The 26444-nt window shown below is 40.0% G+C and overlaps 1 protein-coding gene across 3 annotated transcripts in view; it reads left to right on the top strand.

The window, feature by feature from the left end:
* The window catches only part of Trim24 (tripartite motif containing 24), a 108440-nt gene that overhangs the window by 43429 nt on the left and 38567 nt on the right, over positions 1 to 26444 (top strand). For all 3 annotated transcript variants that reach the window (XM_021164255.3, XM_021164256.3, XM_021164257.3), the window contains exons 2-6: positions 1005 to 1123; positions 5743 to 5890; positions 13305 to 13437; positions 17625 to 17741; positions 25512 to 25626. In XM_021164255.3, coding sequence (XP_021019914.1) covers positions 1005 to 1123; positions 5743 to 5890; positions 13305 to 13437; positions 17625 to 17741; positions 25512 to 25626 — 632 coding nt within the window. The remainder of the gene's footprint in view (positions 1 to 1004; positions 1124 to 5742; positions 5891 to 13304; positions 13438 to 17624; positions 17742 to 25511; positions 25627 to 26444) is intronic.

Genomic DNA, 26444 nt, shown 5'->3' with positions numbered 1-26444 from the left:
TGCTTACAGATGGTTTAGTTCTCTGCTCTGTTGATTCTGGGCCCATGGTAACACAGGGAGTGTTTAGAGGAGACTGTTCTCTTCATGCAGTCGGGAAGTAGTAGAGGGTCTGGGAACCAAATATGATTTTCAAGACCTGTCTCCACTGACCTGTTTCCTTTAACTAGCTCTTACCTCCTAAAATTTCCAAAGCTCCCCAAAATGGTACAGCCGACTAAGCCTTCAGGGGACATTTCACATTCAAACCATGAGCATCTGTGTACCTTGCTGAAATTTTTTTGTTTTTGTTTTTGTTTTGTTTTTCGAGACAGGGTTTCTCTGTATAGCCCTGGCTGTCCTGGAACTCACTTTGTAGACTAGACAAGCCTCGAACTCAGAAATCCGCCTGCCTCTGCCTCTCAAGTGCTGGGATTAAAGACGTGTGCCACCACCACCTGGCTCTTGCTGAAGTTTTGATCAGTGCTTTGTATATATTATATGTATGTCTGAGAAAGAACTTTCCCGCATAGAAACAGTTTGCATCTATTCAAGAAAACATTAAAAAAAAATGCTTCTTAATAGCTTGAGGAGCCTTTAAAGAGAGATGTTTGGAATTCCTATAATTCTGACTCTTAGGTTTGGAGAGATCCAGAGTTTCTTGTTCTATAGAAAACATGGGACATTGGGTGCGTGGTGACTGACTCATCAAGACCTGATCTCAAATATACAAAGAACACAATACTACTTAGGTTTGGAAAACAGTGATAAAGAGGTTGCTGATCAGTAAGAACAGAAGCCATTGGGCATGTGACTTAAAATTAAAAGGGCTTGTACAACATTTAGTGTATCTAGTATATATAAAATGCATACGTATACAACACACGCACACACACAAATTCCTTATGAATTTAGAAAGAAGGATATGAACTTTAAAAGATTGAAACTAAAACCCCAAACTGTTACAGTGTAAATGAGATGTGGAGTCCTCAGTATGTTAAACTTCAAATTCATTTTGTCTTTCCCAGTTGGAGTCATTCGATGCCCAGTTTGCAGCCAAGAGTGTGCTGAGAGACACATCATAGACAACTTTTTTGTGAAGGACACCACTGAAGTTCCTAGTAGTACAGTAGAAAAGTCGAATCAGGTAAGTGTAAATTCAGGCCTTCACTGCCCATGATGAAGTAGCTTAAATGCTGAAGGAATTTGTATAAATAGCCAAACTTCAGAACATTAATATACAAAGTTACATCATTTTTAAGTGTATGAATGATAGTGAATAGTTGAGCTTAGGAATAAACAGTGCCAAATAGAGCCTCTGATTTTATCATTATATTTCGGTATGCTAGAAACACTATGCTGTATTTAGTATTTCTTTGTATTGAGTTACTAGGTGTTGAAATTGTTACTTTAGACTCCTTTTTAAAAAAGATTTATCTTTATGTGTATTAGTGTTTATATTCTGGTAAGCATACTCTGTGTGTGTGCAATGCTTGTGGAGGCCAGAAGAGGGCATCACAGCTGCTGGAACTGGAGGTAAAGACAATAGTGACTCCCTTGAGGGTGTTGGGTGTTCCAGGTCTTCTGCAAGAGCTAGCGAGCCATCTCTCCAGCCCCAGCCTCCTTGATCAGTAAGATTTCTACATTTTAACAATCATTTTTAGTGTGTGCATATATCTACATACTTGATGGCTATAAATAAATCAGAGGACAACTTGGTGAAGTTGGTTTTCTAATGTTTTTCTGTGTATTCTGGGAACCAATCTTAGGTCATTAGGCTTGCACATTCTGAGCTGTCTCTCATCCCCAGGGCTTTACGTGTTTAAGAAAGTCCTATTCATGGTATTGCTCTGAAAGCTTTGTTTAGTAGCATTGTCCAAGGTGCCTATATACTCTACGTCTATCATGTTATAGCCCTGCTAAGGTGAATTCTCTTGCGTGTGCTAAATAGAAAATTTGTATGCATATAACTTTTGGTTGACTTTCTCATAGACAGTTCCTTTTCTTTATAACAGAAGATAGGGGAAAGAACTAAATCTAGTTAGAAAGCAGTTGTTAATTTTGTCTATTGTATGATTGGTTTCTGTGCTTTCTTCCCACTTCTTTCATTTTCATTTTGTTTGTTCCAGTGGGATTTAGGGCTCGTGTTACTTATAAAAGAACAAATACTAATTAAAATTCGGTTGTTTTAACCATGTCCACATTGCTCCCCAAAGGCCAAACTGGGCTTGCTTCGGGGATAAACTATTGCCTTGTGAAACCAGCTTTAAATAATGGATTGGCTGTGGGTTTACCTCAGGTGTAGTATGTATTGTGCAGGAAACCATGGGCTTCTGGCCTTTTCTAGGGGTGATAATCCAGAAACTGGTTGTGGAAACTACAGTGTGATAAGCTGTGTCTCTAGACCTCTCGGAGGTGTTTTTTTTTCCTACATTGCTGCTTTGTTTTTGGTTTTTGGGTTTTGGTTTGGTGGTGGTTGTTGTTGTTTTGCAGCAGGTTCTTGCAGTGCTGCCCAGGGTGGCCTTGAACTCACAGTCCTCTTGCTTCTCTCCCAGGATGACCAGTATTGCCATATCTTGCATCTTATATTTTGTTTCATTTACCAGAGATCTGGAACAGTGCATATGAGCCGTTCCTCACCCCTTCTTGTAGCTTCAGTGGAAGATTAGAAATTTAAGTGACATCCTTATAGACATGATAGTTGAATGTAAGGATATCACTAGATCTAGCCTAAACCTACAGCATTAACAATACACGAAGAGAAGTGGCCAATGGGATCCCAAGTGGCGTTGGGAAAGCAAAGAGGCCTGCCAGATACAAGTGATCCCTAGCCCCGGCAAGCACTGACCAGCAGTGTGAGGAAAGGGAAGATGGTAAGCCTTAAGAAAGGCAGGGTTTGGTTCCTGGAAATACCCGATATTTGGCAATTTGGCAACTTCTGAATTATGTGATTTGTTTGTTTGTTTGTTTCCAACTACAAAGGTAGTTAGTATGCCACTGTCTTCACCATTCCACCAGCTATATACGTCTACTAGATAGATATACAACCTCCTGTATGTACCCAGTGCACTCTCCATGCTTGCTCTACTTTTGTAAATCTCCCATCCTGTTCTCTTCCTCACTTCTGCTAAACCCCCATACAAATTACCTTGTGTAGGAATACTTTCCACTTCTTTAATCTGTTCTTTGTATTGCAGTAATAATGCTTTTAAGAATATAACTCTGCCCATGCCTTTCTTAGTCTTTCTCTTGAGACAAAGATCAACACTGTCACGTGGCCTTACTTGATTTGACCCTTGCCTGTCTTGCTACCCGCTCCTTCTCTTTCAGTCTTCCCCTGCCTGATTCCTTTTGTAAAGTGCTGCTTGCTTATTTTCAGTTCTTTAAAACAGCCATGCTCTTGCTTGTTTTTTTGTTTTGTTTTGTTTTGTTTTTTGCTGGTGCTCTTCTCTGACTAGATGATTCCCATCTAGTAGCTTTCATAGCTTGGTGCTGATGAAGTCTTCTTAGGAAAAGCTTCCTTCTGTGTGTCCATTCCTAAGCACTGACCACTTTGTGTACATTCCCTATATTGGATCTTCTGAATAGAAGTGATCATTGCAATCATGTGCCTTTCCCATTTAATCTTAAGAAGACTCAAGAACTATGTATCCTTAGGGCTGGCGAGATGTTTCAGTGGTTAAGAACACTTACTGCTCTTCTCAAGGTTCTGTGTTCAATTCCCGGCACCCACGTGGCAGCTCACACCTATCTGATGCCATTCTCTGGTGTGCAGCATACATGCAAAGTACCCACACACATAAAATACATAAATAAGTGTGTCTTTAAGATTTGTATCATTACCTTCATTTTAATGATGAGTTCTGTATCCTGTTCAAGACCATTGTTGTAGTTAGGATTTCTAGGTAGAACACCACGACCCAGAGTAACTTAGGAAGGAAAAGGTTTATTTCAGCTTGAAATTCTACATCATAGTTCATTATCAAGGGAAGTCATAGCAGACACTTAAGGTTGGATCACGGAGGCAAGAACTGAAGCAGAGGCCATGAAGGAATGCTGTTATACTAGTTCACTCACCATGCATGGGTTGCTCAGCCTGCTTATGTACCCAAAGCCGCCTACCCAGAGATCTCACTGCCCGCTATGGTAGTGAGTTAGGTCCTCCTACGTTAGTCCTCAACACCCAAAGACTTGTCTATGTGCCAGCCCTTTACTTTCCTTCTTTCTTTTCTTTTCTTTATCTTTTTTTTTTTTTTTTTCTGTTTTATTTTATGTGTATGGGCTCCTAGCCTGCATCCCTGTCCATGTATCATGTGAATGCAGCGCCCACTCAGGCCCTGGATCCTCCAGAACTACAGACAACCCCAAATTGCCCCATGGGTGCCATAAAATGAACCCGGGTCAAGAGCAGCCAGCATTCCCAACCACTGAAACATTTCTCCAGACCCTCAATAGCTTAATATTATGGAGGCATTTTCTTCCCAGAGAGGTGGCTTAGTGGTTTGCTCTTCCAGAAGACTTGGGTACAGTTTCCAGCATCTGCATGGTGGCTCACAACTGTTTGTGACTCTAGTTCCCGAGGATCAGACACTGGTTTCTGAACTCCACAGGCACTGCACACACGGACCACACAGACATCCTCGCAGGCAGGATACCCATACACATAAAAATAAAATAAATGACTTGAAATAATCTGTTTTCAGATGTCTCTACATTTTTTTCAAGTCAACAAAAACATCCAGCTAATAACCATTTAGCTAAGTAGTAGTATAACTTGTATTTTCACTTGTCCTTCCATCCAGGAGGATTGATTGTAAGCACCATAAGGACAGAGGCTTCTGTGTACTTCTCCTTATTGCATGCTCAGACCTAGCCTAGTACTTGGAATGACTAGTATACTGAGTTAGGCAGAAAAATTTACTTAAAATTAATTTTCTAATATTTATTTTTGCTTTATTTGTATTTTTGCCAACATATATGCATGCATATATACCACAAGCATTCCTGGTGTCTTCAGAGGTCAGAAGAAAGCACTGAAGCCACCATAAGTGGAGTTACAAATGGCCATCAGCAGCCATCTGAGTGTGAGATCCTGAATCCAACATTCTGTATGAGAGCAACCAGTGCTCAGAACTGCTGAGCCATCTCTCCAAATCTTTTCTTTTTTAAGATTTAATTTGTTTTTGTTTTATTTATTTTTATTTTGTATGTATGAATGTTTGTATGAATGTATATACGTTCACCATGTATATGCCTTGTGCTCACAGAAGAGGATGTCAGATCTCCTGAAATAGGAGTAACAGATAGTTGTAAGTGATCGTTTGGGCGCGGGGAACCAAACACAGATCTTCTATGAAAACAACTTATGCTCTTAACACTGGAGCCATCTCTTAAACCACTTGAAATGAATATCATTTGCCTAGTTCCTAGAATGTCTAGTCTATCAATCTAAAGAGAAAAATGTGCTTAAATAATCTTTGTCCAGTCTAGTGTTGCTTTTATCCTAGAAGCAGAAGCAGCCAGGTGTCTTATAAGTTAAAGTCCAGCCTAGTCTAAATAGTAAGTCCCAGATTAGCCAAGGCTGCATAGTGAGACCTTGTCTAAAAAGATAATTCTTATGGATATTCATTTTAAAATACATATAGTTTAATGCATACTATCAATTTTAATTTAGGATAATATAAGAAAACTGATAGTCTATTTGGTTAGTGTTTCATTCTTTTTAATTTTTTTTTCAACAACTTGACCAGATTCTTTTATTGTTAGGTATGTACAAGCTGTGAAGACAATGCAGAAGCTAATGGGTTTTGTGTAGAGTGTGTTGAATGGCTCTGCAAGACATGTATTAGAGCTCACCAGAGGGTGAAGTTCACAAAAGACCACACAGTCAGGCAGAAAGAAGAAGTATCTCCAGGTAACGAATCAGGTTTTTCCACACTTCTCTTATCTCTCTCTGCAACTGTAATTTTACATTTACTATATGACTTATTTTGATACAGCTATAAATAGTACATGTACTTTAAAATATACTTTTCAAATCAAAGAAGCCAACATTGTATTTGAAATTGTACTTGGAGGTATTATAAGTATGGATTATATATTGAATGTTGCTTTAATTTATATCCCCAACCCTCCTGCTTGTGTGAATTCAATGTGGTGTAATCAGAAGGCAAGCAGAATGAAATACAGCTTTGCTGTTGTCAACCGTACTGAGTAAGAGTGAAGACCATCACCTAACTTCTTTGGCTGAATTATGCAAGCTTTATTGTCTCTCAGACAGAGCTTACCTCCCTAGAGACAAGATGAGGTTTCTATAGCCCAGAGAAGCCCTGCAAGACTAGGATATTTTCAAGGGTTGAAGATTTCTAGAGGAATTTTGGTAATATTAGGAATTTGGATGAATATTAGGAATTAAGATGTTCTGTCAAATAATTTCTACCAAAATTATTTGACAGAACATCTTGTCAGAGTCCAATTTCATAGAGTGTTGTCACATCCCAGAAACAGGTTAAAGCACAGTCAACTTGAATTTTGCAGCAAACAGAAATGAACTTGTTCTGACCTTATAACAAAATGGCTTCCATCCTTAAGCTTGAGCAGGCTGGTCCATCACAAGTGTTCTTAACTAAGGAGCCAGCTCTCCAGCCTCCACCTAACATAATGTTTTAAGAGTTCATGCATATCATTGTTGTTTTGCCTTAAGATCTGCTTTTTCTCATGTTTATCCTTGAGTCAAGCAATATATGAACCTCCTTTACATTCTAGATTTTGCTAAGTACTAGAAACGAAAATGCCAGATGCCTCTTGTACTACAGGAGTATCTAATAAAGAATATAAGCAAATAAATAATGAGAGTTGGGCTACCAAATTCTTTTGGAATACTTACAAACAGTACCAACCTCAGATTTAGGGATTTAAGTTGGAAGCCTAGTAATTCCAGGTGAAAGAGCTCTAACTATACAAATTGAAGGGTTGCTTGGTAGCATCAATGTTTCATTTGAAGTATAGACCATGAAACTTCCTCCATTCTGGATATTGGTATAGAAAATTGGACGTGTATAAGGTTGGGTTAGCAGGGCAGGTATTATAGAAATGGAACAACATAGGAAAAGTCATATAAAGGCATGTTGAACTGTTTTTGGATTTTAACTGGCTAATGGAGGTACAGAGTCTTGATTAATGGGGTAACTATTGGATATAACTGATAAAGGTATTAGTAATATAAACATTATTATAGTAAATTAAGTAAAAAGAGTGATTAGAGTGGGATTGGTGGATTGGTAAGTATAGAAATAGAATAGTAATAAAAATTCTACAGTGTGGCTATGGATAGGTAGTTAAAATGAAGCAACAGTCTCTGGATTATTTTTGGTTTCACATGCTTGTAGTCTCAGCAATTGGGAGAAAGAGGTAGAGTGGACCAGTCCTGTTGTCTAAGTTACAGCTGAAAGACCCCCGAAGGGAGACCCTCACTCAAGTCTCGGGACAGCCGCGAACCCAAGAAGACACTGAGACCGAACTCAGAGTATAGGAAGGAAGATTTAATAAAGGCACAATGAGTAAGCACATGAACCAGAGCTCTGGGGTCGAAACTCATACACCAAGCAAGGTGTAGAGGAGAATCGACCACGACCCAAATTTTTCTCAGGCTTATATAGGAAAAAGCCAAGGGGGGAGCAGGGTAGGAAAAGTACAAGTTTGCGTAACTAAGGGGTTTTTGCCAAGGGTTTTTCCAAGGGGCTTTCCAAGGGGCTTTCTGTAACCAAGGGGTCGTGTCCTATATTTTGGCAATGTACCCGATCTATTGGAACATTCTGAGGTTTGTTCAAACCCTTATCTCAAAAATGTTCCTGGCACAGTCCTCAGTTGGGAGGGGTTGGACTAGGTTTGTTCCAGGAGACCCTTATCTAAAAAATGTTCTTGGAACAGTTCTCAATTGGGAGGGGGTCAGACTCTGGGGTGAAGAGTTCAGGAGTGTTCCGGGAACAGTCTCCAGATGGGAGGGGTAGGACTCTGAGTTGAAGAGTTCAGGTCTTCAGTAATTTTCCTCTTTCACAGCCAGTCATTCATAATCCAGTCACCTTGGTGATTAGCTCAACTGAGGACCAAACCTTCCAAACCGGGAGCTTTTGGGGAGAGGGAGGGAACATTTCACATCCAGACTGTAACAACGACTAACATTTTCTATGGTTATTTTTCTCTTTTCATTGTGAGTTTTATAAAATTTTACCATGTTCTTTTTAACTTATAGGGTTAGTTTGGTTTTATTTTTGTCTATAGAAATAGCTCTTTGAATATATTTACCCAGTTATTTATATCATTACCTCTTAGTCTATCAGTCTTGTTTCTTTTCCTTTCCTTTTTTCTTCCTTCCTTCCTTCCTTCCTTCCTTCCTTCCTTCCTTCCTTCCTTCCTTCCTTCCTCCCTCCCTCCCTCCCTCTCTCTCTCTCTCTCTCTCTCTCTCTCTCAGACTTCTTTTCTATTTACATAAGTGAGTACACTGCAGCTATCTTCAGATACACCAGAAGAGGTCATCAGATCCCATTACTGATGGTTGTGAGCCAACATGGTGCTGGGAATTGAACTCGGGACCTCTGGAGGTACAGTCTGTGTGCTTAACCGCTGAGCCATCTCTCCAGCCCCCCCCCCCCTTTTCAGTTACCTTAATTTTATTTTAAATTTCTATTACTAAAGATGGGTGTGGTGATGCACACCTTTAATCCTAGCACTCAGAAGGCAGAGGCTGATGGATCTCTGTGTGAGTTTGAGGCCAGCCTGGCCTATATAGCAAGTTCTATGACAGCCAGAGCTGCATAATTGAGAGAGACCTGTCTCAAAAAACAAAACAAAACAAAGGTTTTGGTTTTGGTTTGTTTGTTTTGTTTTTTAATTACTAGGACAGGTGAGCTTTATGCTTGATGTGTTTTAGGATCAGTGTTTAAAGTTTGAATATAGTTTATCACTTTCAGTTGATTTTAAGATGTTTTGTTCTTGAAGAGTTTGGGCTTTTATTTTTATTTGCTTTCTACATTGGTTGTTCTATGAATGACTGATATATTATTCAATGTAAATTGCTGCATAGTGTGATTATTAACTCACGAGTTGATTACAGTGAAGAATCATCTTAAGCTTCTGACCCTCTCACACAGCGTAGCATGTAGTTGTGGCCTGTGCTAGCATGTCCTACTTATGAGGCTATGGGGATTGAACCCAGGGCTCATGACTGCAAGGCAGACAGACACTCTATCAACAAGGCTGTCCCCCAGCACCTGCAAGAATTCTTTAAAGGAAAAAAGGAAATTTTTCCCAGTTCTTTGCTTTTACTACTTTTTATTGTCAACTTTTCACTAGGTAAAATAAGTCTATTAACTCAGTTTTCCTTTCTGGTTACTTCTAAGGTTTTTCTAAAACTTCAAAATCATATAAATATTTTAGTTGTCTCTAAATTTAAATTTAGTAAAGTTTACCTATTATGGGGGAATAAAAACTTAAAAAAAAAAATAGAAGCCATAAACTCTACATTTAGAGCTGAAAGGGTTTGCAGCCCCATAGGAAGAACAACAGTATCAACCAACCAGAGCTCCCAGGGTCTAAACCACCAACTAAGGAGTACACAGAGAGAGATCCATGGCTCCAGCCGTAGATGTAGCAGAGGATGGCCTTGTCGAACATCAGTGGGAGGAGAAGCCCTTGGTCCTGTGAGGGTGGGGAGGCAGGAATGGGTGGGTGTGTGTGGGCATACCCTCATAGAAGCAGTGGGAGGGAAGATAGGATAGGGGATTTCCAGGGGTGGGGGAAATTGGGAAAGGGATAACATATGAAATGTAAACAAATAAAATATCCAATAAAAAAGAAAAAAAGAGAAGTTATAATAAGCTCTACATTTAGACCTGAAAATGTAGGGTTATACATTTTTTTCAAAGAAAAGAGTCCATTTAAACACAGATTCATTATTAGAGCTGGGAATGTAGCTCAATGATAGAATGTTTGACAAGTCCCTAGAGTTCAATTCCTAGTATCACAATCGTTGTTTTGTTTTGTTTGAGACAGTGTTTCTCTGTATCCCTGGCTCTCCTGGAACTTACTCTTTACACCAGGCTGGTGTTGAACGCACAGATCTACCCCTGTCTCCCACCACTGGCCGGAACAAACGCCATCTTAATAATTTTTTTTTAATTATTATTATTATTAAATTGTGACTATGTAAGTGCCTGCTTTCATGCCTGCGTGTTCCCCAACATGCAGTGCCTTCAGAGGTCAGAAGAAAATGTGTGGACTAGAACTAGAGCAATGGGCAATTTTGAGCCACCTAATGTGGGTGCTGGGAACCCAACCGAGTAATGTCCTTTATAAGAGCAGTAAGTGATCCTGACTGCTGAGGCATCTCTCCAGCCTCTCAAAAGAATAAAATAGGCCAAATAAAAAAATTAACAAAATATCGACACATGGGATTTAGTAAAGGACTTGCTTTCTAAGGATAAGGACCTGAGTTTAGTCACAAATATCCACATTAAAAAAAACCCAGCATGATGACTCTTGCTTGTAGTCTGGGCAAGTGATGGAGCATCAGGGAATGGGGATATAGACATTGCCAAGTCCTGAGGCTTATTAGCCAAGCAGTCTCAACTTGTTAGACAGCCCTAGGTTTAGTGAGAGACTCCATCTCAAAAAACAGTTGGGTGGCTTCTAAGAAATAACACCTGGGGTTTATCTATACACCCATGCTCACATGCGTACACATGTGTACTATACATATATGTACCTAAACACACATGAGCACACGTAAATAGTTTAGAATATATGAACTAAAAAAATTAGACATCAGAGTACTCTCCTCATATACTCTGGTCAATAAAAGAAGTACAAGTAAACAGAAAGTGTATAAGAAAATGTTCAGCAACTTAAGTCATCAGGAAAATGTAAATGAAATTACATTTATATTTTATCTCGTTGCAGTCAGAATGGCTATGATTTAAAGAAAGATCTGACAAGGACAGAGGGAGAAAAGAAAGTATTGATGGGAGTATAAATTTGTTCAGTCTTCTCACAAAAGTAAACATAGCTGGGGCTGTACTCAGTGTGAAAATATTTGCTTAGCTTGTATAAAGCTCTAGGTTTAATTCCTAGAACTGAGGGGAAGTGATTCACCAATGAAAAATACAGCCCTCTCATAAGTAGTAGTATGTCAGCATATAACAGACATGCATACTCAACCATGATCCTATTCATGAGAGCCAGTTTATGGGACCAGCCCAGGATTGTCCACAACTTTATACGAAAATTATAAGCTGTGCGTTGTGGCACACACCTTTAATCCCAGTACTCAAGAAGCAGAAGCAGGCGGATTTCTGAGTTCAAGGCCAGCCTGGTCTATAAAGTGAGTTCCAGGACAGCCAGGGCTATACAGAGAAACCCTGTCTCGAAAAACAAAAACAAACAAACAAACAAAAATTTTATTATATATATAGGAGTAGTTTCCCTGATGAATGTTTGTGTACCACCACATTAGAGCCTGGTACATGAGCAGAGGACATGAATATCCATGGAAGTGGAGTTAGAGAGGCTTGTGTACTGCCTGTGGGTGCAAGGCTGGAACTGGGGTACTCAAGTATTTTTCATTGCTGAGCCACCTTCCCAGTCTTAGTCTACTTATTTTGATCCTCTTGTCTCATGTAGAAAAGATTTAGTTTATACTCATAAGGACTATCTTAAAACTTTTTAATTATATGAGAATCTCTCTCTGCCATTACATGTCTGTTTAAATTACTCCTTAATTAAAGTTAAAAAATCTTACCCATTTTCCTTAAGAAATGCTTAACTGTTTTGTGAGACTTTTTCTCTTTGACAATTTTATTTATTGTGTGTATGTATATATGTGTGGACATCTTGTAGGAGCCTGTCAGGTTCCAGCCTCAGCTTTAGAGAGGGACCCAAGGAGGGGGCGATGGGAGCAGCGGAAGAATGACTTAGAATCAGTGATGGGTGCAAGCTGACAGCTCTGTGATCTGTTTCCCATAGTGTAGAACAAAGCCCAGTCTTTTATAAAGCTACTTTCCTAGAAATTGCTTATCAGTTTAATCATTTACCCCAGGTTCCCTTTTGATCATTCCATGAATCAGCATTTTATGACCTTAGCCCCTTGACTTATAGAAATTAAAATATAGAGCACATTCAAGGCAAATGAACCAGACAGCAAGTAAGTTTTTTTTTTTAACATCACAAGTCCTGTGCAGTTCACTAGGCATAGCACTTGTGGTTGCCAAGTCTAGTAATAGAGGCTATGTTTTTCTTTTACATTTTAGTAACTCAGAGGCTTATTATTGGAACATATTAAGTGATCTAAGAAAGTAGGACTATCGTTAATTCATAATCTTTTTTCTTAATACTAGACTTCTTATCTGTCCCCATCCTCTATTTGGATTACACATTTTAGGGAGTAGAATATCTGGATCAAATTTAGTTGTTGATGGCTTCTGTGGAGGAGACCAGCATTTTACCACTAATACTATAGAACCATCTATCTGAGCCTTGCTTTGTAACTATTCTTTTCACTTTCGAGATCCAGGCTCTTTCCTCTATTGATAAAATCATGTCTCCTTTAATATATTACTGACTATATTAACTCATTAATGTAGCTCCTTCTGTTCTTTCAGGTCTGTGAAGCCCCTCATACAATTCATATTGCATTCTTATATTTTGAATACTTGAGAAATCCTGTAAAGAACAGCTCTTAAACTGATTTATATATTTTGAACTCATGTTTTCAGAATTCTTTCCAACAGCCTTAAGGGCTGTCCTGAAGGTTACAGCATCATCATTTTTGCTGAGGATCACCAGACACACAGAGTCGTACTGTTTCTGATTATCATTAGAGTCTGTTAACCTTGGCAAGGCGAACATTCCTCGAAAGAGAGACATGAAGTAAAATAATGTACATTATTATGCGAACAAGCCTTATGACTCAGCCACCATCAGCACTTAAAGAGACCCATGTCCTGCTGGCTCTTCTCCAGGGACTGGAGCCCTGCCACGCCATACCTTCCATGGCCATCCCAGACCTAGCAGGAGACATCTTGTGGTAGTTGGTTCTCCTTCCACCATGTGGGTCCTGGGGATTAAACTTAGTTCATGAGGCTTGGAGGCATATGCCTTTAGCTACCAACCTTGAAAATATTTAATATTTCAAAATCTGTAATGCAGTAGTAATTAAGTGCATAGATGAAACAAAGGTACTTCTTTTATATCAGTGGAATTGAGTAGAAATGGACCACTAATGATTTAATAATCAATTACAGTAATTTTCTTTCTGCTTTCTGTTGTTTTTACAGAGGCAGTTGGTGTGACCAGTCAGCGACCAGTGTTTTGTCCCTTCCATAAAAAGGAGCAGTTGAAACTTTACTGTGAAACATGTGATAAACTGACCTGTCGAGACTGCCAGCTGCTAGAACACAAAGAGCACAGGTACTAGCATCTTTTGTTACCTTCAGATCTGCAGTGTACCTTTTATGTGGCCTACAGACGTCTACTGCTTCAGCTAAATGGCAATTTGTATGTGTTTTGTTTGGCCAGAGGTATCCTGGCTTACACAGGGTTTTCTCAATTTCAGGGTTTTCTTTGTTTTGTTGGTTTTTTGTTTTTTGTTTGTTTGTTTGTTTTGTTTTTTGTTGTTGTTGTTTTTTTTTTTTGGTTGTTTTTTTGGTTTTGTTTTTTGGTCTGGGCAGTACATTGAAGGAATGCTAAGCATTGTATGGTGTTTAGCAGCATCCTAGTTGAATACTAGCTGCACCCTGTACTCCTCTGCCCTTATAAATGACTGCTAAAGACAATTTTAAAATATTTAAAACATTACCAAATGTTCTATGGGCCAAAATCAGTCCACATTGAGAGTCAGTTTCTTACAATGCTGTTTTTTAAAATAACAAGACATTAGTTGCTAGTGTCAAAAATGAGGATGTTGTGGCCCAGGATACGCCCTGCAAGCCACACGGACACCAATATCAGTCAGGCAGAGATAGTTTATTGAGCATTTGCCCTAGGACTGATTGATCAGGGCTGCAAACCAGACTTGGGAGCTGATTTCAACCCCAAGCCAGGATCCTGCAGAGCTTTTAAGCCAAAAGTCCACAAACACCTGTGCCAAGTTATTCCGCCAGTCAGGATGTAGGGATAGGGGACTTCCTTGAGAACATGTCTTTGTTGTACACTTATCCTGCCCCCTTTGGTTGGGGTGTTCAACTGTGGCAGGGGACTTGCCTATCTAACATTCACGTCTTAACTGCCAACCGGGATGTCAGTTACCCCCACACACGTCTCTTTCTGCCATTGTAGGCTGTCAATTCCCAGGGAGGTCTTGGGAACTTAAACTTTATTTGACCTCTACTCAAAATGGAAGTCACATCCAAAATAGCTTCATATATTGGTGCAGGTGTCTCTCTTATGTTGGGGTACATCCCAGGGGCAGATTATAAAGTCAGGAAACCATAAAAGCTCACATACAGGCCCAGGAAGTGGGTGATTGGTTTGGATCCAGGTTTACTGTGGCTAACTATACAAAGTAATTTTGACTGACTCCTATTGTGATTGGTTTCCAAGAACACCAAAGCACAGAACATAAGAGAATATGTAATCAATTTGGACAAGAGAAAGTTTCCTTGTAACATTAGTAATAGCATGAAATGGCTGGGTAGACAGGCAGCAGCAGTTACGCAGGCCTTAACAGAGGAGACTTTGTTTTGGTCGGGTTTTGGTTTGGGTGTGTTTGTTCAATTTTTTTGTTGCTGTTGCTTATGCATAGTCTCACTATATAGTCTTGTCTGTTCTGGAACTGTGTAAACCAGGTTGATCTCAAACTCAGAGGTCCATCTTAGTTGTGTGCCACCAGTTGTGGCTGGCTTTTTAAAAATTGTTTATGTTAGAGTGTGTTTCCATATGTGCCAGCCTGTGTGTGTGTTTGGGAGTCAGCTCTCTCCTTTGACCTGGGTTCCATGGATTCAACCCAAGTTTTGAGGTTTGCATAGTAAGTGCTTTTATCTGCTGAAGTATCTCACTGGCTCTGACTACTGTAGATGTCACAACCTAACCTCATATTGTACTTATCTTGTTCCTGGATCAGGCATGACCTTATTAGAAAACAACTTTTTTCTCTAATAAGTCCTGTACATGGTAGGTATGCATATACTACACACCAAGACTCTTTTAACTTTACTTCTACCTATGATTTTAATTATTCTTACTGAGGCTATACCAGAGATAAAGCCCCCCAGGTTGAAATACTTTTCACCTTTATTGGGTTTTTTGTTGTTGTTGGTTTTTGGGTTGTTGGTTTTTTTTTTTTTTGTTTGTTTGTTTGTTTGTTTTTTTGTTTGAGATAAGGTCTTTATCATAATAGTTTTGACTATCCTGGAACTCACTACATAGACCAGGCTAACTTTGAACTCATAGAGATCTACCTGCCAGCCTCCCTAGCACTAACACCCATTTTTACAACTCCATTTAACATTATGTTTCTTGGGTACAGAATTCTAGGTTTACAGTTATTATTCTTTCTAAAATGGTCTCATTATGCAGCAGTACCTATAGATCAAGATAAATTCAGACTTAAAGAGAACCCCCTGCTTTAGTCTCCCGAGTGGAGACTAAATAGTGAAAGCACTTTACTATTTTATTTTTTATGTTTAGAAGTGGAGGAGGGGAAATTCATGTTTGTGGCACACATGTGGAGGGTAGAGGACAGATTGCAGGAATCCTGTTTTCACTCCACCATGTAGGGCTTGGGACAGAACTGGGGTTTTCTAGTTTGAGGATAATGGGGCTTCCTCCTCCTATGCCATCTCACCAGCCTAAAGTTCTTTCTGTGCTGTATACCACGACTGTCTCCTCTCCAACCCTAATAAGCCCTGGCAATGAAAGCACAACTCAATTAATATGAATATATGCTGTGAGCCTAGATAGGGCAGATCTACTGCTATACTACCATCTTGCCCATATAAGAGACCCCTTAGAACTTGTTGTTTCTCCAGGCCAGGGGCTTCTCCTCCTCCTCTCTCCTCTCTCTCAAAACCTTCAGCTCCACCTTTCCCTCTTTCTCCGCCCAATCACCAGCTCTTTATTTATCACTAGCCTTTATTTATAGATTAATGTGGGAAGTAGGTTTACAGGAAATCACCTGAGTACTGACTCATTTCTTATTCACAGCCCATCACAGGAGAACAGCATTAACAGCAAATACAGTTAGCCCCATGGCTATCCATAACAGATAACTACTGCTAAATTGTGAGTCCTGTTTTAGGTCTTTAGGTCACTGAAGGCTTTAATCAGAAGGTACAGTATCAAACACCTTTCCCCATTTAACAAAGCTCCTTACTGCTTAGATATGATATTGAGAATGCTTATCCTCAGCAAACTTCCATGATTCTGAAGTCCCAGAGCAGTTAACCTATTAACAAATTTACTTCTTTTCGGTATTTAATACACTCTTGAAATAGAGTATCTAAAGACTTCTTTGTTGAGTAATAATTTTGTTAATGATCAGCTGACTCCATTTTTCTTCCTTTTCCTAGTTAAACAATGTTATAATTTGATTTATTTCTTTATTGTTCCCTGTGGTGTTTTTCTCTAATCATATACCAAGCTAAGGTCAGCTTGTTTTGTTTTTGTTTTCTAACTTGTTCTTCCTCTATAATCTTGTCATTTGCACATTGCAAATTGTTTCCATTGTTTCATGGTATGTTCTGAGAACTGATTGGCCATAAAACCACAACAAATACTTTTCCTGTGATCATAAATATAGCTAACTAAACTATGAACTGCAAACACTTCACTTTGTAATCAAAGGTCAGAGCCCAACTATAAAACGGCTCCCCTGCTTTTGGCCACTTCTCTCTCCTACTTCCAAGGAGACTGCAAGTTTGGCTCAGCCATACAAGAAACTTTTACCTTGTAACCTTGTACTGTTTACTACTGGTTTTCCACACCACAAGTTTGAGGAGATGGGCATACCTGCCTTTTTAAGACTTTCTGGGTGTCCATGCATGTGCATCCTTGCGTACCACATTATGTGCAGATGTCAGGACAGCTTGTGGGAACTCTCTCCTGCCATCATGGTCCCAGGAATCAAAATCAGACTTGACAGCCGGGCGGGGTGGTGCACGCCTTTAATCCCAGCACTCGGGAGGCAGAGGCAGGTGGATTTCTGAGTTTGAGGCTAGCCTGGTCTACAAAGTGAGTTCCAGGACAGCCAGGGCTATACAGAGAAACCCTGTCTCAAAAAAAAAAAAAAAAAAAAAATCAAGACTTGACATTAGCATCTTTACTCACTGGGGCCATCTTGGCAGCCTACATTCTATATTTTCCAAGGTCATTTTTATACTTTTTATATTATTTCTCTTTCTTTTGAATCACCTATTTATGTGTGTGTGTTTGTATGTACGTGCATATGGATTCAGGTCTCCTGGAGACCAGATGAGAGCATCCCCTGGAACTGGAGTTAGAGGTGGTTAAGAGCAGCCTCTGCGAGCTTCCTTAGCCAGGATCATCATCTCTCTAGCCCCCAGAGTCTCTCCCTTACAGTGTGTTTTGTTTTGTTTTTAACTTTTGAACTTTCTTTGTATAGATATTTATATGAAGTTATTTGCTTATTATTTCTTCAGGTATCAATTTATAGAAGAAGCTTTTCAGAATCAAAAAGTGATCATAGATACTCTAATCACCAAACTGATGGAAAAAACAAAATATATAAAGTATACAGGAAATCAGATCCAAAATAGGTAAGTGCATTTATGACACTATACATCGTTGACCTGTAGTAAATGTATACATTTCTAGATTTTCTTTTCTTAACTTACTGTGAAGTATCTTGTAAGTAGGAAAGACTGCTCTATGTGTCTCAATAGTCTTCATTGGGGAAATTGTGTCAGCTTTTGTGCTGGTCATCTATCATAATCTATTACTCTTTCTTGAAGCAGCTAGGGGACTTGGGATTTTGTTTCATTTTGTTTTGTTTTGAACCAGTTTTGTGGGTTTTTTTTTATTTTAAGATAGGGCCTCACTGTAGAGTCCTGGCTGTTCTGGAACCCACTATGTAGACCAAGTTGGCCTTGAGTTCACAGAGAGCCACTTACTTCTGCCTCCCTAGTACTGCATTTAATGGCATGTATCACCACACCCGATGGGTTTTTGTTCTTGTGTTTGTTTGTTTGTGTGGCTTTTGTTATAGGTATAATTCCATTACCTAAAAGAAATTCTTTTTTTTTTTTGGTTTTTCAAGACAGGGTTTCTCTATGTAGCCCTGGCTGTCCTGGAACTCACTCTGTAGACCAGGCTGGCCTTGAACTCAGAAACCCACCTGCCTCTGCCTCCCGAGTGCAAAGGCGTGTGCCACCACTGCCCGGCTGTTCTAAAAGAAATTCTTAAATGCAGTCTAGCCATTTTCCAATATTCCAGTATTGGTATAATTATTATGTCTTGTGTAAGTCATTATCATATATTTATTGTCACATTGTGTTCATATATCATTTCATTTTTATTTTCACCAGATTGTGCTATTTATTTATTTTTATTTGTATGTTTGTGTGTATGTGTATATACATGCTGTACTGGCTAGTTTTGTGTCAACTTGACACAGCTGGATTTATCACAGAAAAAGGAGCTTCAGTTGAGGAAATGCCTCCATGAGATCCAACTGTAAGGCATTTTCTCAATTAGTGATTAAGGGGGAAAGGCCCCTTGTGGGTGGGACCATCTCTGGGCTGGTAGTCTTAGGGTCTATAAGAGAGCAGGCTGAGCAAGCTAGGAGAAGCAAGCCTGGAGGAACATCCCTCCATGGCCTCTGCATCAGCTCCTGCTTTCTGGCCTGCTTGAGTTCCAGTTCTGACTTCCTTGGTGATGAACAGCAGTATGGAAGTGTAAGCTGAATAAACCCTTTCCTCCCCAACTTGCTTCTTGGTCATGATATTTGTGCAGGAATAGAAACCCTGACTAAGACACATGCATTGCTTTCAGAGGCCAGAAGAGAGTTTTGGATCCCTGGATATATATTACAGAAGGTGTCTGATGTAGGTACAGAGAAATGAACCCAGGTTCCCAACTGCTACAGCCTCTTGCTGTTTTTAACCCTTCTCACTTGTATAAATACTCAAATTAACAAAATACAATTTTCTTTTACCGTATTCTAATCAGAATATAATATGTTCCCTAGATATAATAATTAGCTTCAAATTGTGATTCTGAGTAGTTGAGAAGTTGAGTGACTGTGATGATCAAAGGCAGCAGCTGTGGGATGATTCTCAATCTCTGTGAGAGTTACCCTGGATTTCTCTACTGTGTGTATGGTGTGTCAAGGTTTACTTTTCCTTTTCTTTAACATACAGATGTCCATTTCTTCTAATATAATTTGTTCAAAGCACTAGACTTAGCATTTCTGTAGAACTTCACTTGACTGCAGAAGTATAGAACAATTCTAGGTTCTGGATTGTGTTCCATTGTGATTGTTTTTTGGGGGGAGTGGAACTGCTTTGTTCTGTTTCATTTCACATTTTCCACTCTCAGGATCATAGTAGCTTTTATAAGAAATCTTAAGATCAGATACTATGAATTCTCTAAATTTGTTTTCACTTTTCCTTTTTTTTTTCCATACTTTTGATCCTTGTTAATTTCACATCATCCACTCCAACCCCCTTATTTTCCAGTCCTTCGATATTTACCCTCCTCCACAAAAGAAAATTAAACATTAAAATCAAATCTAAAAAAATCTCACCGAGTAAGCTTCAGTGTGCCATACTGTGTCATACAGTACACCCTCCTGTCCAACAACTTTACTTGCAGATGTTCATTAGAGGGAGTCATTGATCCCAGGCCTCTGGCTTCTTTATGCCATCCAGTATGTATCATACTGGATCCTCACTGGGACTCCCCCAGCATTTCACAAATGGGGTACATGTTAGGATGGGCCAGCTCAAACCTCTGGATCTGGGCCTGGGTAGGTTGAGGTGTTCAGCCCACCAGCTTTCCCACACCTACTCAACCAGAGCCAGTTCTCCCTTCATTGCCGGGTAAGGTGGACCAGTTCACCCTAGCCCTAGGACATCACCATGGCCTCATGTGCTAACCTAGACTACTGACAGCCATTGCAGCCGCCTTTGATAGGAACACAGCCACAGGCGTCAACCTGGTCCCAGACATCACCATGGCCTCAGGTGGCAGCACAGGCCCCTCACATCAGGCTCAGCACCTTGCACCTCCAGTTCCACCTCTCTTCATAGTGCACAAACCACTGTTTCTTTTGCTCTCCCATCTCTACTGCATACTTGTTCATTATAGTGGCAGCAGACTGGGCCTCCGGCTTCAGTTTTTACTTTTTTGATAGTCATGTGCATTTTCATTGTGCTTTTTGAGGCGGTGTCACATGTAGCTAAAGCTGGACTTAAACTTTCTATGCAGCCAGTGCTGACCTTGAGTTTCTGATGCTTCTTAAACCTCACAAACCCTGGACTTGCCTGACAAATACAGAAGTGGATGCTCACAGCCATCCATGGTACTGAGCACAGGGTCCCCAATGAAGGAGCTAGAGAAAGGACCCAAGGAGCTGAAGGGGTCTGCAGCCCCATAGGAGGAACAACAATATGAACTAACCAGTACCCCCAGAGCTCCCTGGGACTAAACCACCAACCATGGTAGGACTCATGGCTCCAGCTACATAGCGTAGTTGGACATCAATGGGAGGAGAGGCCCTTGGTCCTGAGAAGGCTCTATGCCCCAGTGTAGGGGAATGCCAGGGCCAGGAAGGGGGAGTGGGTGGATTGGTGAGCAAGGAAGGGGGAAAGGGTTGGGGGAGGGGGGTTGGCGGGAAAACTAGGAAAGGGGGTAGCATTTGAAATGTAAATAAAGAAAATATCCAAGAAAAATAAAATAGATCTTTTTTTAAAAAAGAGGAAAAAATAAACTAGTCCATCTTCTAATAAATAAATAAATAAATAAATAAATAAATAAATAAATAAATAAAATTCCTTAAACAAAATAGCATTGCTGTGTAGGTGGCTTTGGTCTTTGAATTGTGGTACTAAAGAATCTTCAGGTCGGTGCTAATTGTCCTTTCCTTTCCTTTGGTTGTCCCTTTCTTCTCCTTCCTAAGACATCCTCTTGCATATGAGGCATTATCACTGCAATATATCTGCAACCCCCTATTTCTTTGCAGCCTACCTGATTGCAGAAGGATGGAAATTATGCTAATTTTGATATTACTTTGTTTTAAACTATGGCAATATTTCTCTTACTCATCCTATTGTAACACTGAAGATGGGGGGGGTTGTTTTTTTTTGTTTGTTTGTTTGTTTGTTTTTTCCGAGACAGGGTTTCTCTGTATAGCCCTGGCTGTTCTAGAACTCACTCTGTAGACCAGGCTGGTCTTGAACTCAGAAATCCACCTGCCTCTGCCTTCTGAGTGCTGGGATTAAAGGTGTGCGCCACCACTGCCTGGGTTGATTGAGTTTGTTAAAGTGGTTGTTTTGTACAGGTTCCTGATTTTCTTAATTCTGAAGCGATCTTGATTTCAATCTCTTCAATTGTGATCTTAACTGTTAGAGTGGCTGTGGGAGGAGCAGGCAAGAAAAACAAAGGTTTATTTAGTTCTGTGGAACAGAGTGTGTAGACACAAGATACCTCCTGTGTAAGCTGTTCCAGTGTGGTGGGAATGATGCTCCTTTTTCTTTCTATCCATTTCATCTCCATTTTTCTCTTTAAAGAAATACTAGTTTCATAAAACATAAAAGTAGTTCAAGCCAACAAAGGATTCACCGAGGCACTCGGGGGGGTGGGGGGGGAAGACTATTACACACAACTGGGTTCCCAGCTAGTGCTGAAGAGGGGATCCAGCCCTCACTAGAAACTTCCTAATCTTATGTGCAGTTGTGTGAGTTCTGAGACAGAAAAGTGCAGCTCCAGTTTCTTAAAAGAGCATCTGTCTGCAAGGTCATGCCTTCTAGGCAGTTTGACAAGTGCCACTCCTAAGAGGAGGGCAGGACTTTTAACACAAGCCGCTCTGATGAGTGATTTTATAAAAGCACAACGTCAGCAAACGATAACAAAAAAAAAAGTACAATTCTGTCTTCTTTACTTTCCTGTACTGTCTAGGAGAAACAAGTTAGTAAGCTGTCTACCTTAAAGTCATTAAATAACACTGAGGCAGAGCCCCTCAGCTTAATTTATTTCTATGTAATTTAATATTTTCTTGAGGTGGTCTGGGCAAGTGTCAAAACAGGCAGGGAAACCAACTGGTGAAAATGAAAATTCGATTCAGTTTGACTTCATCAAACTGGATCAAATGTCTAAAGAGTCTGATGCTAGGCTCATTACTGCAAGCATATTCAAACACAATTGCATTTGGGAAAAAATTTGCAGGCAACTATCATTCCAATTTCAGCTGCACAATAAAGCTAAAGATATGACAATACAGCAACTGCTTTGCAAAGTACATGTGACCTTGAAGATGGGTTCTATAGCTAAAATGCCTAGAATCTAGTATGGTCTCCTACCAAGGTAGCATAGAGGTCACCAGGCCATAAAATACATGTAACATCTCTCCTAAGGATGGCTTCTGCTAGGGACTTCCTGGTCTGGACTGGGTTGAAGGGAGACACAGAGTTGGACGCAGGTGTAGCTTTAAAGACTGATAATCTTCGGATGTTCTAGCACTCTTAACTATCCTGAATGCTTATTGATAACTTCTAAAAAGTCCAAAAAACTTTTTAGTTCATTATGAGAGTTAAAAAGCCTAGCCGGGCGTGGTGGTACACGCCTTTAATCCCAGCACTTGGGAGGCAGAGGCAGAGGCAGGCAGATCTCTGAGTTCGAGGCCAGCCTGGTCTACAGAGTGAGTTCCAGGACAGCTGGGCTACACAGAGAAACCCTGTCTCGAAAAACCAAAAAAAAAAAAAGCCTCAAGCTTACACAACTAACACCTGTAGCAATGGGCTGAGGAGGATTAATAAGTAAAGTAAGTGGCCTTTAGTTCTGTCTCCCCAGGAACTGGGCTACTCCAACTCCCAACCTGCTAGTTGAAGTTGCAGGAAGAAAAAGGGACACTTTGAAAAGTAATTTTAGCCTTTATTTCTAAGTTCTTCTCTAAAAGGTTCTTCTCTCTAAAAGATTCTCTTAAGGAAAAAGGGGCTCTCTGCTCTGTGTCCTCCGCACTTACACCACTTTCAGAATACATGATCACATGGTAAAAAGTTCACAAGGTTACACATAAATTCAAGTCATTAATTGAATAAGACGTTTAAAACAGAATGCTTACATGCATATCCAAACATCCTTTATCTGTCACTAGCTCAACCAGTTCATTGAATATTAAAACCAATTATTTTTGTGACTAAGGTATTAGTGAAGTTTCAGATAGATAAATACAGTCAGTATTTTATCTTTTGTCCTTACACCTATAGTAAACCCCCAATTCCCTTTTTATGACCTTTGGTTAATGGTTTTACAACCTCTTGGAATGTGCTCAAAATTGTCGGTGCCTGCTTGCTACCTCAGAAGCAATTAACACTTGATTGACACTTGAAGATTGGCAGACATCTCATTGAAGTTTTAACATCAAAAAGGACTTAATATCAATCCTATTATAAAAGATCTTAATAATTACTAAAAAAAATTAGCAATTCTTATAGGATCATCATTAAGAATAAGAAATCATGTTTGTCTAGCATCACTTCAAGATACTTATCTTAGTAATTCTGCAGAAATCTGCTCAAAGGGGTGGGCTAATACCTAGTGATTGTTATATATACTTAATAACAGGAAAAGCATATTAATAGCAGGAATCTTTCCTCAAATGTAATCTTCTCAGCCTTGCCTAGAGAAGCAAATCTGTCATTAACTTTGACAGTCCCTGGTGGAACCAGCTCAGGAAGATGACCTGCTAGGTTTTAGCTTCTCCTTGATGGCTCCTGGCAGGGGTCTATTAACTGGGAGCTAAAGATAAAAGGTCTAGGGATAACATTCTGGGGCATTTGGGTGAAGTCTGCCTTTACAGATAACAAAAGGTCATTGACTATCCACGCCCAGCATTCTGGGTAGGAAACAGATATTTTCTTCTTCGAGGAGATATCCCAAGCACAATTAACATTCCTGGTTTCCCTAGTGATGCGTGGGTGCTAAGACCTTTGTGCCCCAACATTTTATAAGTAGGCTTATTAGTAAATCTGTTCTAATCATATTTTAATTAATGTTGAAGTTAAAATGTTTCCTCCTTTTCAGCTATATGGCCCTTACTTCCTTTGGTTTCTTCTTTGAGCATGACTACTAACTACATCCAACCTCCCTAAACAACCACCAACCACCCACACCCTGTCGGGGCTCTAGCACTCATGTAGCCTCTGACAATTCCCAGGATTCCAAAACTCACACGCTCACAGAACTCTCCAGCTGGCAAAAGATGCTTCTTTCTGCTGGAGCCCAGGCAGGCCATAGTCAGCGGCTGTGGACAGCCGGAAGCAGCCCCATACGCCACACCTGGGGTCAAAGCAAAAACACATCCTTATAATATTTCTGTGTTTTAAAAGAAAACCAGAATTCCAAAATAGTCACTGTATGCCCCCACCCCTTCCATTTTTATGTATGTTTGCATGTGTATGAGCATCTGATGTGTGCTAGTATACATTCATGTGCCATGTGTACACATGTGTGGAGGCCTGAGGTTAATATCAGGGGTCATCTTTGGGGTTTTTTTTGTTTGTTTTGGTTTTTGGTTTTTCGAGACAGGGTTTCTCTGTGTAGCCCTGGCTGTCCTGGAACTCAATTTGTAGACCAGGCTGTCCTCGAACTCAGAAATCTGCCTCCCGAGTGCTGGGATTAAAGGCGTGTGCCACCACGCCCAGCTCAGGGGTCATCTTTGTTACTCTTACACATTATTCATTTTCATTGAGGCAGTTTCTCTGTTAAACCAGAGCTGAATGATATGTACAGTGTTGGTAACCAATTCACTTTGTCTTCCCTTTCTCGGGCTGGAATCACAGGCTGGTTTTCCACAGCTCCCTGCATTTCTGTGGATTGTGGGGGTCTGAACTCTGGTCCTCATCCTGGTGTAAGAAGTACTTTACCCTCTAAACCATTTAGAGAAGTAAACTCTTTTTGTTGTCTTTTGCTTCTGTGTTCCAATATACTGGAAATTGCCAATTTAAACACCGGAGATCAGAATATCACACTTACATAGCCAAACTCATTCCCAGGCATAACTGTTTTGTCCTGACTATAAATTCTTGTTATAGTCTACTCCCAGGTCCTATTCTTTCAGATTGGCATATTGCTTTTTTGCTGTGTGACATATTTCTTTAAAGCCATGTTCTTTAAAATATACTCACTGTCCATGTTTTGTTTAACTGAATTATTGTTTCTAATGTCTTCTAATGTCTCCAAGTCAATAGGACTTGAAGATAGAACTTCTTAAGACTAAACATTTTGGCCTAGTTTAGCTATTAAAATATTCAATTTAAATATCTGCCATTAATTTTTAGATATTTTTCTCCCTTTCATTTCGTTTTCAGGATAATTGAAGTAAATCAAAACCAAAAGCAGGTGGAACAGGATATTAAAGTTGCCATCTTCACATTGATGGTGGAGATAAACAAGAAAGGGAAAGCTCTGCTGCACCAGCTTGAGGTGAGTCGGGCAGTGGTAAGGGTCTGGGGCTCAGCGTGCTTTCCCTGCCAGATGCTGCCTGTGGCTCCCTGCCTAGAGCCCTACCATGCACTAAGGATGTCTTATTCCTCACATTACTCTACAGCATTGCCTAACTGGGGGAGCTCTGTGAATATTGATCAGCCATTTTAGTCATTGAAATGACAGCTATTATATCATCAAGGGGATGCAGAATTGTCTAGAAAAATATGATGTCTTCGGGTTTTATTGCTCTGAAGAGCTACTCTTATGAAGGAGAACATTTTATTGGGGCTGGTGTACAGTTTCAGAGTTTTAGTCCATTTTCATCATGGTAGAGAAACTTGGCAGTCAGTATGTCAGTCGGGATTCTCCAGACATGGTGCTGGAGAAGGAACTGAGAGTTCTACACTTTGATCCACAGGCAGAATGTGTGCCACACAGGTGAGACTTGAGCTTCCAAGACCTCAAAGCATGCCCCCACGGACACACTTCCTCCACCAAGGCCACACCTCAGCTCCTAATAGTACCACTCGCTTTGTGCCAATCATTCACAAATATGGGTCTGTGGGGGGCATTTCTATTCAAACAACCATATCCACTGTTAGCAATATATAGTTTTCAAATAGGTTCTTGCAACATGCAGTGATGTTCCTGTCAATAGCAAACTATAATAGTGATCTTTTAAGATTGTATACTATGTTATCTCATGGCTATATCTGTCTTTGTTGATGGAGGTACACTCTATGGTGCTTGCACAATGATAGAAATACCAAACAATACATTCATTACAGCCCATTGTTAGCAATGCTTGGCATTTA

The sequence above is a fragment of the Mus caroli genome, unplaced genomic scaffold, assembly GCF_978045245.1.
Source record: "Mus caroli unplaced genomic scaffold, Mus_caroli_1 scaffold_7, whole genome shotgun sequence".
Lineage (NCBI taxonomy): Eukaryota > Metazoa > Chordata > Mammalia > Rodentia > Muridae > Mus > Mus caroli.
Note: the sequence above shows the minus strand (reverse complement) of the source record. Positions and strands in the feature narration are given on the sequence as shown.